This window comes from Cornus florida, unplaced genomic scaffold (genome assembly GCF_030987335.1).
Source record: "Cornus florida cultivar Cherokee Brave unplaced genomic scaffold, ASM3098733v1 CherokeeBrave_3.0.0_Hap2_Chr05, whole genome shotgun sequence".
NCBI classification, from domain to species: domain Eukaryota; kingdom Viridiplantae; phylum Streptophyta; class Magnoliopsida; order Cornales; family Cornaceae; genus Cornus; species Cornus florida.
In genome coordinates, this window is record NW_026775575.1 from 114,579,696 (window position 1) to 114,600,855 (window position 21,160).

The window sequence follows — 21,160 nt, forward strand, 5'->3', positions numbered from 1 at the left end:
TCTTAGTTGAAGTGCACGCGTTGTCGGATCATTTAAATTTTATTTTCCAGTTGAGATCTGGGTAGCATTGTCGGATTCTGCATGCAGTAACTAGATTGCGTTGGGGTATGGTTGGGTAGCATCGAAGCATGCAACATTTGCCTCTTCTAATTAAGTGATACTCAGATGCAACGTCCCAAGTTATACTGTTGGTTCCTTGCGGGGATGGAACTGAAGTGCGCGGGCACCATCAGATTTCAAAAGATGAGCATCTTTAGTTCAAAATCCACTGCAAGTTCTAATGCTGCGTAATGCTGTTTGCTAGACTCAACTCGATAGCCTTTGGGTCTTGAAGGAACATGGTTATTGGTTGCTAGCCTCAGTCTAATGCGGTGCCACCAGTTATTTGTATAACCTTTCTTCACATTTTTCTTATCCAAAGGAACCAACAAAAGACTAGCCGGAAATTTGAAAAGCGTGACAAAAAGAGATGGAGAGATTTTTTTTTTTTCCCACCTCACAGGACCAAGTTTGGGTGACCTTAACTGTGATTATTAACAAATGCTGCTCATGACATTTCAGAATCCTGAACAATTCAGAATTTAACACTTCCCAACTAATATGCAAATTAAGATATGCCAAGTTGCCAACTCATTCACAATAGAGTTGATGAGCGCAGGGCAATCTTAGAACACACACAGTGCTACGGAAGAGTGAGAGACAACTTGAAAATTATAAGTGATTCAATGTTTTCTTGAATTCCCCAGTGATGATCATATACACGTACAAAATCCATGTCATTCCATTTCTTCATAATCAATCAGTTGCCATGTCAACAGAATCAGCGAATATTAGTAAATAGTATCAACTTCAATTCTGATTTTAGGAAACACAAACTAGTTAGTTATTTATCAAATGAACAGGACATCCAAAGGTATGAAGTTTTTCCCATGTCTTTAAAGTTCTATATACTTGATGCTAGAAATCTAAATAACAAAATAGCCACATTAAACCTCAAAAAAAAAAAAACCACCACCATATGGTGCTATGGTAATCTTGAAAGATAAAGTCTACCTAAAATTTACCCCAAAAATAGGGGAAAAAAAAATTATCATCGCATATATAGATCTGATGGTGGTAGCTTTACATGTTTTGGACACTAACATGAGCTGCAGCAAGAAGGCCTATGCTTTCCACTTTCAATGGATCAGCATCTCCGAGTCATCTTCTTATCCACAGCTTCACTCCACTTGTATTCATGTTCATCTAGCAATATAAGAGACCATTATATATATAAATATATATATAGCCAGACTTAGAAAGTTTAAACTAAACCATTAAAGAGTGCAACTGCTACATTGTAACTTGAACTCGAATAACTGAATTCCATTTAAATATAGGGGTAATACAAGACGTCAAAAATGTGATTAAATATTTGTATCCAACATAGGAGCATCAAAGATGCCATTGTACAGTAAAATAAAGCCTGCAACAAGTGCAGGGAATCCACGGACTGTGCATACCTAATTGTCATGGAAGCGGGAGCGCCGTCTTCGAGAACTGTTAATTACAAAAAGGTATGCAGAAATCAGAAGATTGGTGTGAATGCAAGAAATAAGAACTACTTATTATATTCAAAAAACCAAATCTGCCTTCAACAAGCCTTCACAAAGATGAAAAACATATCACTGCTCACTATCACTTTTAGTGTACGAGAGTAGTTATTAAAATAATCACAGTACTATTATGAATCCAATTGGCAACAACAGAATTTGACAATAATACTTGTATTATTCACTGCATAATGGAGAATTGATCTTGGATTATAACAATTCCAGTTAATATATTTCTATTATAAAAGCAAATATATGTGGCAAAATAAATCAAATTGTTGACTGGAACCTCCTCCTTTTTTTCCCTTTTTTTTAACCATCGCAAGAAACTCATGCACCCACTTTGCCCTTATGGGGACTTGAACTCTAAACCTTCTATTTTGGAAGGTAAGGAATTACCACTAGGTTATAAATCATGATAAATTGTTGTCAGGAACCTTACCCACTGAAAATTACCAACATATTGAATAAACCAACATATTCCAAAGGGGGGAAAAAAAAAAAAAAAAAAAGGAGTAAATATTGAGTGATATATAACACGGACATGTCCACACACAAACTTCTACTGACCTGCGATGACCAGCTCTCCCCCTCGAGTGGCCATGTCTATTCACATACTCATCGTCAGTCTCGTCAACTCTGTACTCTGCAAATTCTAAAGATGTCACAGAACTGTCGTCAGAAACGGAAGTATCATAATTCGGATGGCGACTTCCTCTTCTTGAATCACCAGCTCTTGACCTTCTTCTGTTCCTAGAAGTCCTAAAATTATCAAATACCTGGTACAAGATACAAGATGTCCACCAGTTGCCTTCATCACCAGGGAAGTCCTCAAACTCATCTCCAGTGTCATCATCCCCATATTCAATCACATAGTCTCCCAAAACCACTCCACGAGGGTTTTCTGAATGGATAGTGCTCAAAACATCTATGATCTCAGAGGATTGCTGGAAATTCTCCCAGTCAAGCTGCCGAGCAGGATCAATTTTTGAAGGGTGTGCATGGGGATGCTCTAGTTGAGCATGTTTCTGAAGTTCCAAGTAGTTGCCCATAAATGCACATCGTTTCTCTTCACAACAACGCCTCTTTACATCCAAATGAAGACGAGCCTTACCAACAACGATCCATCCAGTAACTTCACCTCTACACAAGGGACAAGATGGCTTGCCATTAGCTTCTGGAAGCATTTGGTGGATGTTTCCTGTGGGGGGCGCCGCAGAAGTTGAAGGTGATTGTGACCCAGAAGACATCCCATGTGCACTTTTAAAACGGTCCAGACAATTTGAGTGCAAATGGTCTGTGTCACACACGAAGGGTCGACATCCTTTGTCATAAGACGAGCATTGGAGGAGTACACTATTATGGGGAAAATCTAAGCATATAGGACAAATTACGTCTTCCCAATTGGTGTTTAACTGACCCTCCTCCATATTCGAAGTGTTGGGTTGGAGGCCTCTTTCACAAAAAGTTTCAAATGCCATGAAAAACATTTACAATTAACAATCCATAAGCATGCAACATACACCTTCCTCTTCTTCGGTCAGAATATGATGATATTGGCGAACACGACAAAGTACATGGCACGAACTAACTAGAAGACATAGATTGGTCAGATCAAAATAGTAGCAGCATTTGATCTAGCACATCACAATAATCAGAGAAAGCTGCACATGGTTAAGAAAACTCATCAATGGAATCAGGTGGAAAAGACAGTGGTTGAAGAAACAAAAACCCCCCTATACTTTTTAACACATTTCAGGAGATAACACAATTAACTAAGCAAAAGGACTCTTTTTTTAGTATCAAAGAAAACTTAGTTCACCAAGAAATGCTGCAAATAGGAAATTTATGTAAAAGAATCTGCATTCATAAGATTTTAATTTCAAAGAAAAGGTCAGAGGTGCTATCAATCAAGAAAAGATCTAAAGCTACAATTCTATAGCAGGTTATCGCCAAAAGTCTTGTTTGGATGCAGTGTTTCATGTTGTTGTTCTTCCATCCATTTATTTATTTATTTAATTGTTTTACCCATTGGATGCTCACGTCATGCAGCATGTTTTGGAGAAGCTGTAGCAAATACTTCAAAGTGAATAACAAAGATGTTGGCTTGATATAATAGGATATACATATAAATATCTTTGATTAAAGATTAACAGAAGTATAAACTATAGTAAGATAAAGTAAATGATCATCAACCTTAAAAGGAGATAATGGGAAGCTCCAATATTTGTAAAGGACTATCTTAAGAGTTACGGTCTATAGATACAAGAGTTTCACTATCTAGGAATCTGTTTTCATTCATTAAGCCAACTGGGGTGTGTGTGTGTTGTATTTTCTCATGTTGTTCTTCTTCCATTCATTTTTTTTTTTAATTGTTTTACCCATCGGATGCTCACATCATGCAGCATGATTTGGAGAAGACGTACTAAACACTTCAAAGTGAATAACAAAGATGTTGGCTTGATATAACAGGATATACACATATATAAATATCTTTGATTAAAGATTAACAGAATTATGAACTATAGCAAGACAAAGTAAATGATCATCAACCTTAAAAGGAGATAATGGGATGCCCCAATATTTGGAAAGGACTTCTTAAGAGTTGCAGTCAATAGATACAAAAGTTTCACTATCTAGGAATTCGTTTTGATCCATCCATTAAGCGCTTAATTCACATAAACTGGAGGTTATCAGGTATTGGTTATGGGAAAAATAAAAAGTATTGAAGATTAGAAGCCCTAGCTTCCAACACGGCCATTGAAGGCTAGGTGTACTATAAAAAAGATAGAGCTTCAATCTGTTCAAGAACAGGTTGGACTTGAATTGTTAAAGATTCCACTTGTGATCATGTATTAAGTAAAAACCTGAGATTGAAATGCATTTTTAGACTTGGTTATTAAATACTAAAAAAGATAGAGCTTCAATCTGTTCAGGATAGAGCAGCATGATTTGGAGAAGACGTACTAAACACTTCAAAGTGAATAACAAAGATGTAGGCTTGATATAATAGGATATACATATATATATAAATATCTTTGATTAAAGATTAACAGAATTATGAACTATAGCAAGATAAAGTAAATGATCATCAACCTTAAAAGGAGATAACGGGATGCTCCAACATTTGGAAAGGACTATCTTAAGAGTTACGGTCAATAGATACGAAAGTTTCACTATCTAGGAATTCGTTTTGATCCATTAAGCGCTTAATTCACATAAACTGGAGGTTATCAGGTATCGGTTATGGGAAAAAAAAAAAAAGTACTGAAGATTAGAAGCCCTAGCTTCCAACACGGCCATTGAAGGCTAGGTATACTATAAAAAAGATAGAGCTTCAATCTGTTCAAGAACAGGTTAGACTTGAATTGTTAAAGATTCCACTTGTGATCATGTATTAAGTAAAAACCTGAGATTGAAATGCATTTTTAGACTTGGTTATTAAATAAGTTGAGACTGAACATCCTTTAAGTCGATTTGTTAGCCTGTGAACATACTGATGAATAATGCTTCGTTTGGTTGGAGGGATGGAAAAATGGATGGAATAGATAAAGGGAGGGATGGATGAGGAATCCCTATGGAAGGGAAGGAGTCTCCCCCATTTTTTGTTTGGTTTAATAGAATGGATAGTAGAAGGATGGATGGGGTGATAGTTTTTTTTTTTTTTTGTTTGGTTGGAAAGAAAGGAAATAGAATTTTTATATATTTTTTACCAATATACCCTCACTGTATAAAATAATAAAAGGTAGATATCCATTTAAATTTTTTTTTAAAGGTTAAAATTGGAAATTGTATATGGTAGGTACTTATTAATTTTCTCTCTCCTCCCTTCCCCTCAAAATTGGACGGATAGAAAAACATGAAGAAAGGAGGGATGCTTCATCCCTCCTTGCTTCCTCCCTCTCTTCCCTTTGCGAAAAGCTTCATCCGTCCCTCCTCTCATCCATCCCTCCTCAATCTTTCCCTCCAACCAAACATAGCATAATGTTAAGCTTCATGAATAGGCATTGTTCATTAGGACAAGTTAGGAATTGTAACTGATTCTCAAACTTGAGTTGAGCTTGAGAATGAGATTAACTTTGAACTTGAGAAATTGACTAAATGAACCTAACGAGCTAAGCTTAAGCTTGGCATGCAAAAATATTTATTTTTAGGCTCAGCTCAAGCTTGAGCATAGCTCAATAATTATGAGCTTGAACAGCCAGGAGCTCACTGGAATCAACTCCATTTCGATTGCAACTCTGGGGATATGCCGAAACTCCACATTGTGACTAAATTTTAGACAAGGGAACACTAGTATATGTTAGTTGAGGCAGCATGTAGCAAAAATGTTGCCTAATTTCAATATCCAAACTATAGAAATTGGGTCATGGGATAACCCAGTATAAGAATATAAGACAAACCAAGCTCAAGCTTCGCTTGTGATTGGCTTAATTGTTAGTTCTATTGAGATCGACTCATGAGATAATGGGTCATATTTTAAAACCTCTTAATTACTAAGTTCAGCTTGAACTTGATTTGATGAGTTAACAATCATTTTAAGATTGTTTAAAACGAAACTGCAAAAGCTCGACTCAATTAAAAACTTGCCTGACATCGCATCTGGTTAATAAGCAAAGCTGGCTTCAATTTGGGGAACCCTTTTTTTTTTTTTTTTTTCTTTTCTTTTTTTTTTTTTTTTCTTTCTAGCGACCTAAATTGACTTATTTAGAACCCCAACCCAGTGATTTGGATGCCAATTTTTCAAAGGACTTACAGAGTGTTCCTCGTGGCTGCCCCTGAGTTAGAAGTCCAAACTCTCATGGTTGATATGGAGCGGAACCCAACAATTTTAATCCAGTGAAGCCCTAAAAACCTTTTCAAGGAAAGCTCTTGGTCTAAAGTGAAGCTCACCTATATTCAACCTGCAATATAGGGGTGGTTATGTTATGAAGTCTTATCCTTCAAAAAAAAGAAATGGAGCTTCACTTGATTTTATTGAAATTGGTCAAGGCTAAGCTAAGAAGTCCCAAAGGAATATTGCTTGGCCGTGATGTGTAACCCAACTTCTGAGGAGGTAGGCATATGAAAAGTTGTTGATTAAAATGAAGCAACTTTGATGTGGCGCATATGGATTATGATTTTAAAATGAAAATCTATTTGGATCGAATGAATCATAAAACTAGATTGAAGATAGAAGCTTTTCGTTTTCTAATTTCTATTCTTCTTATAGCCCTTAGTCATGGTGGTAAAATAAAGGTCTATAGAGAAGACACCATCAGATGGATTCCATCCTCACATAGTACATTTTTATTAGCTTTTCTTGGGTGACTCGAGAGACATCTTCCCAGTTACTTCGTCTCATCTCCTCTGCACCTTTGCTTCAATAAAGCTATACCTAGTCACTATTTTTTATGTTCATTAGCTTTCCTCACATATGTGCCCAACGAGAAGGAAATTTTAAGCAGAGTAGATAGTGTATTCTGCAGAATCGAGATGCAGTCACATCATTGCGGCTACTCTCAATCACCAAAGACTGGTGATATTGGCTTCTTAACAATCATCATATGCACGGAGGAATGAGAAAGTGAGCTGATAATTTAGGGCGGGCTAGTGCTAAGTTCGGAGGGAATTCTTCCCATAACTTAAGAAGAAATTCTTCCTAACTGTTATTGTATATCATATGTGGCCTGAGAGGAGCAACATAATTTTTTTTTTTTTAAGTAGCAAGCAAAATTTCAACAATGCATATAAGGGAAGCTTAAACATGATATCTCTAGAGATATAAGGGAAAGATATTTAGGTTTTAAGAATGTAAACACCTCTCCAGCTTTGAGGGACTTCTGTCAAGACGAGTTATTAGTTGTTGTCTGGAAGAGAGAGACATAATCACACAAAGAGTCATTGAGCCGCCGAATTAAGGAAACCATCCTCAAGGCAAACTAGTGTTCCTAATTGAGGTGATACATGGTATAGTTTCAGCACCTTGTGATGTTTATTTGAGTTGTAGAATAGATTTCTAGCCTTCTGCTGGCTTTAGTCTGTATCTGTGAGCATGCCCTCATTAATCTATATATATATTTGTTTATAATATGAATTGCCTTACCGCCGCGGGGGGGGGGGGGGGGGGGGGGGGGGGGAGCACACCCCTTAGAAACACTCATCTCTTGAACCAAAACCAATTGACATCTATGAATTTTACGTTTCTTTTATCTGCAAGGAGGAGGCTGTAAACGAAACAATTTTCTTCAGTTTTCAATGCTTTGAGCATGAAAACAAGGGCATGTAAACAATGTTTCACAAGAGAGAAGGCAGATTCGAGTTTGAATTGCATCTGAAAGAAGGCTGTAAATGAAACAAAATATATATATTTTAAATTATTTATCAGTTTTCAATGTTGACAAGAAAACATCAATTCACAAGAGAGAAGGCAGGTTCGAGTTTGAACTGCATCCACTTTGCTCCAACAAAAGTGAAGTTCAGGTTTGCAACAAATCAGCCCCTTCTAGCATCCTTTTGTCAAGAACGGCAACTTGGCCATAACATGAGAAACTAAAACTTCATGTCAACGAATCTAAAAACAACCGTATAATGGAACGGAAGTAAGTTTACATATTTTACCACTTCCATAAAAGTTTACGTCTTTTACCACTTCCATAAACTAATATGATGAAACAATAAATGAAAACCTCTACTTTTTTTTCTCATTTCCTGGTTTTTTCATCAATCAACATTCAGAGTCGATTCCACATAGGTTCCAGTACGAAAACTTAAATTTATCTCATTTCTCTCTTTCATTTTAAATCCAAATCCTAAGAACTATCATTATTACCATTATAATAATTATTATTTCCTTAAAAAGTACCAATGCCATATCGGAATTCGGAAGTAATTAGAAACAAGAACATATTTTTAATAAAAATAAGAACCCTTTGCAGCAAATTGGACTTTTTAAACTATAACCTATCATCTGAACTAGATCAATTCATACAATTCAATATGCCATATTATGTATGAGAATATAAAGATATAAAAAATAAAATTGCTCATGTGTACAAAGGACTGAAATTTCCGGGGAAGGTGCAAATCTACACTAAACACGAGTATCGGTTATATCTCACAAAATGCATTGAAAATTATTAATGGAATATATAAAAATATCAGGAAATCAATCAAACCCTTCATAGTTGAAAAAAAGTAAAAGTCAACTAGCAAACTTGAGACGCAGCAGAGATATTGATGGACCGATCATTTCAGAGAGAGAGAATCGAACCTGGTCAGTGAAATTACAGAGAACGTAAAGAGAGAAAGAGTCAGTGATCGTATTGGGGCGAAGAAAACATCTCCCAAATTTGGAGGTCAGAGAGAAGCGTAGTAGGTAAAATGTGAGAAGTCTTATTCTTCTTTCTTCATTTTCATACAGAGATTGAAGGTTAAAATGGTAAAAGGCAATCATCCGGGAATTTACGCAAAGGCCCTTCTTCTCTGACCTTGACCAAACCATCTTCGGATTTTCCTTTTTCTTTGCAATATTTTGAGAACAATCTGACTTAACGTGTCTAATAAAAATAAAAAAGTATTTTATAACTTTGTTCAGATGGTATAATGAAAGGAAGACGAGGAATTCGAGTTCGAGTTTACATTTGTGTGTGCAATTATTTACCTAATAAAAAATAAAAATATTTCATTATTGATGATAATTATTTTTTTCTTTACAGTGAAAATAATAAAATCGGTTTAGAGTTAAACTTGACATGATTTCAATTATCTTTATATATTTTTAATGGTATTTGATTGGATTCTCGATTAAATCTTAGCAGCTTGTCATTTTATTAATAAAAAATATATATTATGAGAGTGAATATGTCTTATTTTTTTTTTCTTTTTTTTATTATTATCATTATGTTTTTGGAGTCTGTTGAATGGGGAGGTGTTTTTAGGGTCTTTGAAAGAACACGTATAATTGACAAAAACAAGTGTTCATATTTGTGCAAGGGCCATGAAGTGCCCACTTGAGAATCCCAAGTTGTCCCACTTGATGTTTATCTTATCTCCTCCAAAAGTAGCAAGTGAAAGAAAACGTCCTCTCTCGTACCCTATACTGATCACACTTGCCATTGAATAACACCCTCTTTAGTTGCATGTAACTTTAAGGTTAAAAGGCCAAGAAGAGACACTTTTGGTAAGAATAGAGTCTAGTGGATGTTTCTTAAACTTTGAGATTATATTTGGTATAGTGAAAAAAATAAAAAAAGTATGATATTATTAGTTAAGAGATAAAAAGAAAGAAATTAATAGAAATGATATTATTAATTAGTTATTGTGTTGGGTTGATTAATAAATAAATAAAAAAAGAGTAAATTTAGTATGATTTTAATTGATAAAAATATTAAAAATATTAAACATTACTATTCTAAAGATTTGAACCAATTCACATGTTATATATCTTTTATATATTAAAAAAAATAAAAAAAATTCAAGGGTATTTGGTTGCTCACGAGTGGGGCCTTTATAATGCAAATGATGGTCATAATTTTCATGGTTTAGATTCATTATAACTAGGGATAATTCTATAAAAATGGAGTTTTGTAAGCCAAAGGTCAAAAAGATGGAGTCAAACTTCTATTTTCCAAATAAATGGAGTTTTATGAAATGCTGAGGTGGACATGGAAACTTATTGCGAAATGACCCAACTACCCTTTCTCTCTCTTCATATCTCTTTGTGATTGTCTGCTCTTTCAGTCAAAGCTTCATTTACCTATCTTTATAAATCTCTTCGTACCTGAACGTTTATGATGAACTGAGTCAAGAGCAACGATGATGGCGACGATGGAGTGTTCTTACCGACGACAAGCAAGGATTAAACTTACCAGTGAGACGCGAGTCTGAGCCTGGTCTGGACAACGGCGGAGCAGCATGGTTGGGTCTAACAGCGTGGGTGTGGTTGCATGAGATGTTGTCAGGGACGGTGATGGAAAGAGGGACGCGCCATGTGTTTTTGATATGTTTGCAACAGTTAGGTCTGTGGGCAATGTGTATGGTACTCCCATCTCTCTCGATTGGAGAAGATGAATGCACAGTACCATCTCTCTCGATTAGTTGTTTTACCTTTTTATTTATACATATCTTGTTATTGTACGAACTATATTTATGGACTGCCATATATATCAATATATTGATTTGATTTTGTTGATTTTTAATTGAATTATGTAATTCATTTGTCATAATTTGATTTGGTCATCAGATTTCCAAGAAACACACGCCATTGGTGTTGAAAATGCAAAGAAGGTGAGGGATTGGAAAATTAATAGATAGAAGAAATTAGCAACACTGTTTGTGTTTGTAATTTACTAATAAAAGCAAACATTTACAGAAAAGCTGTTTATATGGTATATGATCATCTCCAAACTTAACAAATAGTACAACTCCTATTGTTGCTTGTAATCCGTGCTTGTCGCAGGTAAGAACACTCCATCGTTGCTTGTGACTCAGTTCATCATAAACTTTCAGGTATGAAGAGATTTATAAAGACAGGCAAATGAAGCTTTGACTGAAAAAGTAAACAATCATAAAGAGATATGAAGAGAGAGAAAGGATAGTTGGGTCTTTTCGTAATAAGTTTCCGTGTCCACCTTAGCCTTTCATAAAATTCCATTTATTTGGAAAATGGAAATTTGACTCCAGCCTTTGACTTACCAAACTCTATTTTTATGGAAATATTCCTTATAACTATTCATTCATTATTTCAACACTATAAATAGCAATAATTATATGTTTCTTGAAAATGGGTGTATTATGATGACAAGAGAGGAAGATGGAGAACTAGCTTCAATATAGTGAAGTTTAGGTGACTGTATGTTGGGCACAAATTTTGGCATGACTATTGATAAGGTATGCAAGTCGACTGTGACATTTCATGTGTAATTCCATAGACTCAGGCAAAAGTGAATATGGTGCTTCCTTTTTCGGCTATAGAGATTTTGCACTATAATATTACAGTGAATGCTCAAATTTTATGCGTTTTGATTGTGTGTTATGAATTGTGGTTCTAAGTAGGGCAAAATTTATAGAAATTTTTTTTAAAGGGAGGAGGAGTTTAATTTTGAAAATTGTTTAAGATTTTGTAGCCCTAAGCACCGCACTCAACAACTTGAGTCTGAAATCAAAATTTTGATTTCTGAATAAATTCCAAAATTGAAATAGAGACAAGAGGAATGGTTCACAAAACAATAAAATAAACTAGTTAAACAGTGTTTTACCTATAATTTTCATAGATTTTATGGGCTAAAGGCCCAATTATGTGGATTCAATTTATTATACTCTAGCGCAGAGCAACCACTGTTAAGACATCCGCAAATGAAAATGAACCCGGAATAAACTTAAAGGCCATTCTTTTTTCTCATTCAAAACTTGGACTAAGTAATTAGCCCATGCAACATAGAAATGTAATCTGTAGCAGAGAAAGTTACCTCTTGGAACCCACTCCTTGCTTATATATACACAATTAATGTACGATTCACTATATTTTCAAATTAATTTGTAAAATGGTATATTAACTTTTAGAATATGGTGTTTACATTTGAAAATATTTACTAGAAGATTTATATCTCTCTATAATAAAACTTAACCATTTATCATTTTCAAGTTATAAATACAAAATTAATCTACAGTAATAGAGCAATTTGAAAATGTCTTTCTAAGAAAAAGCGTAGCTTTACTAAAAAAAAGGTTTATTATACCTTTCTAAAAAGACTTAAACCATTCTGGAAGTTCACCTTTCAAGTTATAAATACAAAAGGTGAAAGGTGAATCCAAAGCAATTTGTCCCACTTTGTAGCACAATAATAATATATGAGATTAAAGCACAAGCAACTATTTAAAGCAACTAATGTATATATATATATATATATATATATATATATATATATATTAGAGAAAACAACAATCTATTCGTAACGACGGTCAATTAAATAGAGTAAAACAGTACTATCAACAGAGACAACAGACCTGGGTAAACACAGTAAAATTGATAACATGATCTTATCAGCGTAAGATAAGAAACAATGTATACTGAAGCCAATATAGAACGTAGAGGCAAACAGAGGACAGTACACAGTAGAATCGTACTATAACAAGAAAACAGACCTGAGTAAACAGAGTATAATTGTATGATCACAATAAATAGAACAAAGGTATCAGAATCGACAATACAGTAGAATTGACTATCAGAGTCCTATCCGCGAACATAGTTGGAGGAAACTAGATAGAATCGACCAACAACGTGCCAAACAGAGCAAACAGAGTTTAATTGGCAACCAAGCTAGCTACAGAGTATAAACAAAAACAGAGGACATTACGCAGAGATTATAGTTAAGGGAAAACAAAATAGCCACCCTCTAGTCTCTAAGAGATCAAAACATTGGGTTCACTATCAGCTCTGAGAGATCAAACCTTCCTCATCTTCTAGAAAGACTTGTATGTTGTTATTTTCTTATTGTTAACCATATGTTTTGGATGAATGTATAAAAATATCTAAAATAAAATAAAATAATCATGATGGTAATATATGTGTTTGTTTGGATATAAAGGTAGAACCAGTTTAATTTTTAACCAATTGTTTCCACTTGATATACGTTTTTTTACATGTGAATGCCCACAAACGATCGAGGATACTATACCATTAATAAATTGACAATTTCGCATTCACATACTCAATTAACTGAAGAAAGTCCATTAAATTGTGGACCGATGGATTCAGGTTATGTTTTGTTGTGTAAATCTACTCCATTGACACGGGAGATATAGACTTGCAACCTCGAACCACACTAGATAGTGTTGTTGATTGTTAGTATCCTGATTCTCCAATTGATGGACATGTAATAGTTTGGACGACAATGTCATTTCTGGTTTTCATTTCAAAGCTTTTTATGTTTGATACAGCAAAAAGATGTGATCACATGACTCTGTTCTAATGTGCCACGTGCACCAGCTTTAAACTATGTCAATATACACATACCATCTTGACACATCTACACCTTTTCACTTGTCCATCTATATTCACTTCACGTGAACCCCCATCTCCTGTGGACCTCTTACAGTCATCCTCAATCAACCCATTTATCAGAGTACTCCCTATGATTGTGCAAATGATTCTCTCTGTCTCTGTCTCTCTTTCATGTTTATTATCAGTGAATCATTTAGATACTCTTTTTGAATGTCATGTCATGTCGTAACGAATTGAAATGAGCTTGACTGGGAATCAAGCCAAACACCTATTTTTTGTTTTTTTGTTTTTTTTTTTTTCACTATTCACATTCCCATGAGATTAGCTTCTGCCAAAAGTGAACTATTGAACTGTTTAAGCCATTGTTAGATAAGAGAAATGCTAACTGAAAGAACTTAAAGACCAAACAATCAAACACATGCATGTTATGATCACAGTAATAAATTTTTATAGTACCTTATTATTGCAGAAGAGAAATTTATGAGTGGGTTCTGCTAACCGTAAAATTCATATTATCACAATTGGTTGATAGTATGAATTTATTGCTGTGATCATAGTGATGGTTTGATCCAAGTGACATGGCAGAGAGTGATATTGCCAAGTGGATTGCAAGACTTGCTATAAGTGATGACAAGAACTTTCATGGTATTATTATTTCGAAACAAAGTCACCGATGAACATACAGAGCATTACAATACGTCGATCACACACTTTATTACATTATAAACATAGTAGAAAAGAAGATCAAAAGTGTCAAAAATGGAGCTGCAGCCATCTCTAAACACCAATGCATGTCCTAAAGGAAGAAATTAAGACTTACACATGCAACACACACATACATATATATATATATTATTTGCAGCTAGCAAAACAGTAAAACTAGCAATGCTTACATGTCACGTACATGGAAGACATTGGGGTTCTTGACAACGATATCATACATGTAAACGGAGTTGAACTTGGAGTAGTCTCTAGGAAGAGAAATTAGGTCAATGGAAGATTGCTTGTGGAACTGGAGGAACTGGGGGTCATGGCCATGGTACCTCTCCCATCCTAACCCCCTAAGAATTTGGTCGAGGGAGGAGTAGGACGACACCACCTCGCCTGTTGGTAAGTAGACTAAAGCCTTTTTCTTGTTGGTGCTATTATTCTGAGCTGCCGGATTTTCAACAAGGCGAATCACGCCATTGTTATCGAACATCCAAACACCAGACATTGTTTTTAGTTTCTTGGGGGGAATTTGTGTGTGTGTTAGTGTGTTGAAATGTGGGTATTGGTGTAGGAGGAGAAGGAACGGTTTGGTGAAGGGAAGGGAGGGTGGAGAGGGGGTATATATACTAAGTCATGGGGTAGATAAAACAAGAGGGAAATACTCTCAAGAGTGGTTGAAAAATAAGGGTTAAAAACAAGTATGTTTGATTTTGGTATAGAATCTAGATTTTGTGGGTCCTGTTTGGTTATAATTATTTATTAAGAGGGCACACGTGCCATCTGTAGGGTTGGGTTAAGGAGAATCTTGTGCCGACTGGACTGCTTTCCTTTACACTTCACCAGGGAATATTGGGACACTGTTTCATTGACTCCCACTGAAAGAGAGAACGGAAAGGAAGAAGAGAAAGGAACTGCATTTCCATATTGTCTATCAAAAAAATTGTCCCCACTTTCATCACGTGCAGTCCACGTGAAACTAAAATGACAGATAGGAATTTTTTTTTTTTGGTAAACCAGAAAGGGATTTTAATTGATTTCTCTGGTTATTAGAAACTCGAAAGAGAAATGGAGAGTACCTGATTAATAGTAATATCAATCATCTTTTGTTGATATAGAAGGGAATATATATATATATATATATATATATATATATATATATATATATATATATAAAAGTTACACTCTCTCTATATATAGACTTGTGGAAAGAGTGTAACTTAATCATTTGTAGCATCAAACACATTACTATTCACTATCATATTTTTCGTTTAGTAGAGACAATCAGAGTAGTAAATGATATTCTTGTGCCTGATGAAAATAAACCTAATATTATAATAAAAAGAAAAGAATGATGAAAATAAATAATCAATTAATTAATGCTACAAATCAGAATCAGTGACAAAAATCGATCAGCAAAATTATTGAATTTATTGGATGCTTATAGTTTGTCCGATATAATTATATTTATCCTCAAAAACCAACATTGACTTAAAAAGTATCTGAAAAACACTTGGCATAGGTCTATAGTGCCTTATGACACACCTCAATTGAAAAAGAAGTTCCAAATAAGAAATTGATGTGTGAAAGAGATTTTTTTATTTTATTTTGAAAGGTATGCGTGGAAGAGAGAGTAGATAAATATAACTTATATTTTTAATATTTTTTAGAGAAATTGAAGGATAAAAGTACTGATAATATAATGGGATGGCTGCAAGGAGTAAGAATTATGTAGGAAAAATTTAAAGCTAGATAAATTTAAGGACGAAAATTTTACATTATTTATATTCGTATATATATGTATATGTATACACATCAGATTTTCATACAAAAAAGGGGGGTCTTTAAAAAGTATTACGGAGTACTCCGTATTTCATTATTGCAATTTGGGACCCTAATGGTACTCATATTTAAGGATTGATATGGATAACCTTGTACGTATGTAATTTATAACCAAAAGGTTGTAGTACTATCTAGACAACGGACCATCCAATTCGAGGGTCTTTTCTTTGCTTTCTTGTTGTTTGTCCCAACTCCCTCTTCATCTCTTCCCAAAAAATTTGCCCAGTTACCCACATGTCTTCACATGGGCTATGCGGTCCTCCATTTGAATGACCTTGCCAACTCTTTTAAGGACACATCTGGTCTCATCTATCATTTGGATTTTTTTTGGGCACACTATCACTACCACACAAAAGTGTATCATGCATTGGAAGACTTCATTTGTAAGTGATAGACTTCATTTAATTATATAAATAAACAAATTAATGAATTCCAAGAGCTCTAACGCCTGAACACGTTTTAAATTTTTTTTATATGTTAAAGTGTGATTTTATAATTATTTTTTTAAAATATGCTATAGTTTAAGTTTTAAAAAAGAATATAAAATTTTAAAATACAAAAATAACAAACATCTAGCTCTAACTTCCTAATTCGTAATTTTGTTCATGATTGTATGGATAAAAACGGGTAAATATAATAAAATATTATATTTTTTAACATATTTATATGTATTTGTGTTATATATTTTTTAGATTTGTCGTATCCCTGTGATTGTATCGTGTCTGTGTCTGTATTTTTGAATTTTTTTAGGCTGTAGTTTGGTTACTTGGTAGAACTTTTTCACCTTCCAAAACAGAAGGTTGATATGTATCACAAGTCTCCTTAGGAGCAATGTGGGTGCGTGGGTGAATTTCTTGTCAATGTTTAAAAATAAAAAATCAATCTAATAATACACTTTCTTTTTGATTAATGAGCAAATGATACATCCTCCGAATTAAGACTTTGTCGAAAGGAAATTATATGAGGAGGAATGTGGGCTAGTTCACGTACCTGACATCATGTCATGAGTAGGAGTAAATATTCGTTATGCCCGTTGCACCGTACATTGAGCACATCACAACCGTCGATGCACGCATATAACATTTCTTGCCCGCACGTGTTGTGCAAGGACCGGGCATAACCAATATTTACTCCATAAATAAAGTCCAATTGGTTAAAAGGAGAGTTTGAATATGACTACCTTTTTCTTTCTTCTTTGATATTGTGATTATATTATGTGTTTTGGATATTTTTTTGAGGTAAATTGGACAGGATTGGTGTTCAAAGAAGAGAGACACGGTTGAAATGGATAAGAGTGGCTTAACTCTTTGGTGGTCCTCAATTAAACTTTCATTCTTAAAGCTATGATATATATGATTCCCGTGCTACAGTTTTGAGTGGTGAGTGGAAAGGCATACATATACATACGATACATGCAGTTTTTGTGCCTGCCTTTTGGCATCCAAGCACAAGGCCTTGCCCTTTGTTCTCCGGCTATGTTCCTCTTTTTGCATTCCATGGAGGTCCTAACGACACAGACTCTTCCCATGTGGTACCCAACTCCCTTTTAATTCAATTCAGTCTATCCCAAAAGCTTTCACTTGCTATATCACGTGTTTTATTTATTTATTTATTTATTATTATTATTTTGGGTATAGGAAAGAAAGGAAAATTATTTTTGAAGCTATCATTAATTAATTAACTTTTTTTATTTTATGAAAACCAGAAAATAGTTATACCATCTTTGTCTAAAAATAAATTGACGAATGCAAGAGATGCAAGAGTCCAGTGGTATCTCCTATACCTTCTAAGGTAGATAGTGAGAGTTCGAGTCTCTAAATAAGCAAAATAGGTGTGTGAGTAGTGTGGGTGTTAATTTCTTGCTATGAAGTCTGTTATGGATAGATACACATGGTAGTTTTTACAAAGCATAACTTTTAAGAAGAGTAGAATGCTACTAGCTCAAACAAGTATGAAGTATATTACCAAGAGTCTTGTTACCTAGTGGTATCTCATATACCTTCCAAAATGGATGATAAAAGTTCGAGTATCCAAATGAACAAAATAAGTGTGTGAGTGATGTACGTATTAATTTCTTAGTTTCTTGCTATAAAGTATGTTATGAATAGATATACATGATAGTATTTATGCTATAAAGTATGTTATGAATATATATATACATGATAGTCTTTACAAATTGTAGCTTTTGAGAAGAGTAAGAATACTACTAGCTCAAACAAGGTGAAAAAAAGATCAACAAAATCCATTATGGATATGAAGATAAAAGATGCTTAGTTGGCACCATCTACAACTATATAAAGATTCATATAGTTCATTCTCAAATTTCCTATATCCAATTAGGATGGGAATCATAGTTTAATATGCCAGCTCATCAACAGATGTCCAGACTTTGGAGGACAAAGCCAGCTCATCTAAATCTTTCTTTCCTTCCTTCCCTTGTTATCTTTTCTTCATTTAAGAATTAAGTTTAGTAGTATTTTAAATTCCAATTGTTCCTTCTTCTTCTTTTGGCTAGAGTAATGTTGAAAGATTTTTGGTGGGCACAAATCCTCCGTGCCACTATAGGCTTTAAGCTGTCTCCCATCCCCTCTGAGAATCAAATGAAAAAAGTAGCCTCTATTATGAATGTGTCATGCCCACCTTCCCCATCCCCATCACATTTTAATGCAGGAATCTAGTTTACCCCATGCATTAAGCCATTATGATTATTTATAATTAACTTGATTTAGTTTTCTAATTAAATGGATATATTCTCACACATATTCTAATATGTGTGTGTGAGAGAGAGAGAGAGAGAAAGCGAGGGGTTCATGGTTTGTCCTTCACTTCTGGGATAATGTATTCCATGCATTAAACAAATTACATAGCTATATATAATGCTATCTTAAGGTATTAACACTAAAAGGCATTGGAATAAAATGTAGTACTACTAGCTAATTCTAGGGAATATTACTCTAAGCAAAGGGTATGCAATTAGGCCTAACTTTTGATTAGCAATAACTAGCTTAAGGAATTTTACCTTTAGGGAATGTTGTGTATATTTAAGGGATATAAAATTATTACTAAATTAGACCTAACATTGTTTAGTTTGTTGATGATATATTCTAATTCAGAAATTAGGAATACTATTAATGTCGTGAGGCTGCATCAATTCCCTCATTTTCAAGTCATAACAAACTTGATTTCGTAAGCTAAACATCTCTTTCATTTGATTCTGGATCATGTATATTAAGGAAGCACAAGGAGTTGACATACAATGAAATTTTAATTAAGTATCCACTCATTATTGTTAATTACTTAATTGTGATTATTAGTGACTTGTGGTGCTGAGTATCCATTACAACATCGAGTAAGTTGATTGGTTTTACTTGGAAGAAAGCCAGAGAGATAGACAAGATTTTTGTTCTGGCTAGATTCATTTCAACTTGGACATTTATTCAGAGTCCACATGCTATAGGTAAGTTAATCATTTGTCAGGTGATTAATCTAAAGCACGCCACCTAGTAATGGGAATGAATCATTATTCTGTTTTAAATTATTATTAATCTTCTAAATATATGAGGTAGAAATGAAATAGCTCAATTCAATTAAACAGTAACTTCATATAAATTTTTACTTACAAGTGTTAACAAGTCAACTTTGTAGAATATAACTACCGTGTTAACGTTCCTGTAACAATCCTTACTCCCGCGGAAAGGTTACTGAAGCCTTCATCCAGTAAACCCGACTAACTCTCTCTTTGATATTCTCATACATGGTCTAATATGTGTGAGAGAGAGAGAGAAAGAGAGGTGTTCATGGTTTGTCCTTTACTTGTGGCATAATGTATTCCATTAAACAAATTACATGCTATATATAATGCTATCTTAAGGTATTAACACTAAAATGTAGTACTAGTGGCTAATTCTAGGGAATATTACTATAAGTAAAGGGTATGCAATTTGGCCTAACTTTGATTAGCAATAAGTAGCTTTAAGGAATTTTACCTTTACGGAATGTTGTGTATATTTAAGGGATATAAAATTATTACTAAATTAGAACTAACATTGTTTAGTTTGTTGATGCCATATATTCTCATTCAGAAATTAGGAATAATATTAATGATGTGAGGCTGCATCAATTCCCTAATTTTCAAGTCATAACAAACTTGATTTCGTAAGCTAAACATCTCTTTCATTTGATTCTTAATCATCTAATGAAAACCTGAAATGGATTCTGGATCATGTATATTAAGGAAGCACAAGGAGTTGACATACAATGAAATTTTAATTTAGTATCCACCAATTATTGTTAATTATTTAATTGGGATTATTAGAATTATTTGTGCCTTGTGGCGCTAAGTATCCATTACAACATCGAGTAAGTTGATTGGTTTTACTTGGGAAAAAGTCGAGAGAGACAAGATTTTGTTCTGGTTAGATTCATTTCAACTTGGACATTTATTCAGAGTCCACATGCGCGGTAAAAGACTTGGTAGAATATAACTACCTGTTAATGTTCCTGTAACGATCTTCACTCCCGCGGAAAGATTACTGAAGCCTTCATCCAGTAAGCCCGACTAACTCTCTCTTTGATATAAAAATAGATATATATTTCTAACTCCAATCAATTCTATAAAAATAATTAACTTAGATCATTTAGAAACATAATTTTGGATTCTATACTGAGAGACTCCTGTTCTTTATATTGGCGATACTATTGAGAGAATCCCCTACTTTGGCAGATGGTTAGAATGACTAAAATCTATTATCTAGAATCCCCCTCCAAATATCTTACATTTTAACAAACTATGTATGTGGAGGGAAAAAATCCCCTCCAATGAGAATAATCCACGTCATCATAAATATAAACATATCCTTGATAAGTTTATAAAGCCCACCTCGCTAAAACCCAAATTGAGTTTGATACCAGTCCAAGATCACTGTTCACAAGCCCAATACTATTGTTATATGACCTTTAGCCCTGCTGAAGCCCGAATTAAGAGATTATCAGCCCAACATGTTAATATTTAACATCCGGTCCGTTACTCAAGCCC

General features: G+C 34.2%; 2 protein-coding genes across 3 annotated transcripts; both read right to left on the reverse strand.

The window, feature by feature from the left end:
- Window positions 1–859: 859 nt before the first annotated feature.
- On the reverse strand, window positions 860–8,984 carry LOC132308774 (uncharacterized). 2 transcript variants are annotated; one of them, XM_059806989.1, is made up of 4 exons: window positions 8,845–8,984; window positions 2,163–3,256; window positions 1,503–1,539; window positions 860–1,245 (listed from the first exon to the last, which is right to left on the reverse strand). In XM_059806989.1, exons 2-3 carry the CDS (start codon window positions 3,080–3,082, stop codon window positions 1,503–1,505), a joined length of 957 nt encoding a protein of 318 aa, XP_059662972.1. In that variant the 5' UTR covers window positions 3,083–3,256; window positions 8,845–8,984; the 3' UTR covers window positions 860–1,245. The 2 variants fall into 2 exon arrangements, with proteins under 2 accessions (XP_059662972.1, XP_059662973.1); XM_059806990.1 differs by having other exon boundaries at window positions 2,163–3,183; window positions 8,845–8,976.
- A 5,265-nt stretch (window positions 8,985–14,249) lies between these two features.
- Window positions 14,250–14,846, reverse strand: LOC132310500 (flowering-promoting factor 1-like). The gene has a single exon (XM_059808670.1). It carries the CDS (start codon window positions 14,789–14,791, stop codon window positions 14,465–14,467), a length of 327 nt encoding a protein of 108 aa, XP_059664653.1. The 5' UTR covers window positions 14,792–14,846; the 3' UTR covers window positions 14,250–14,464.
- Window positions 14,847–21,160: the final 6,314 nt, after the last annotated feature.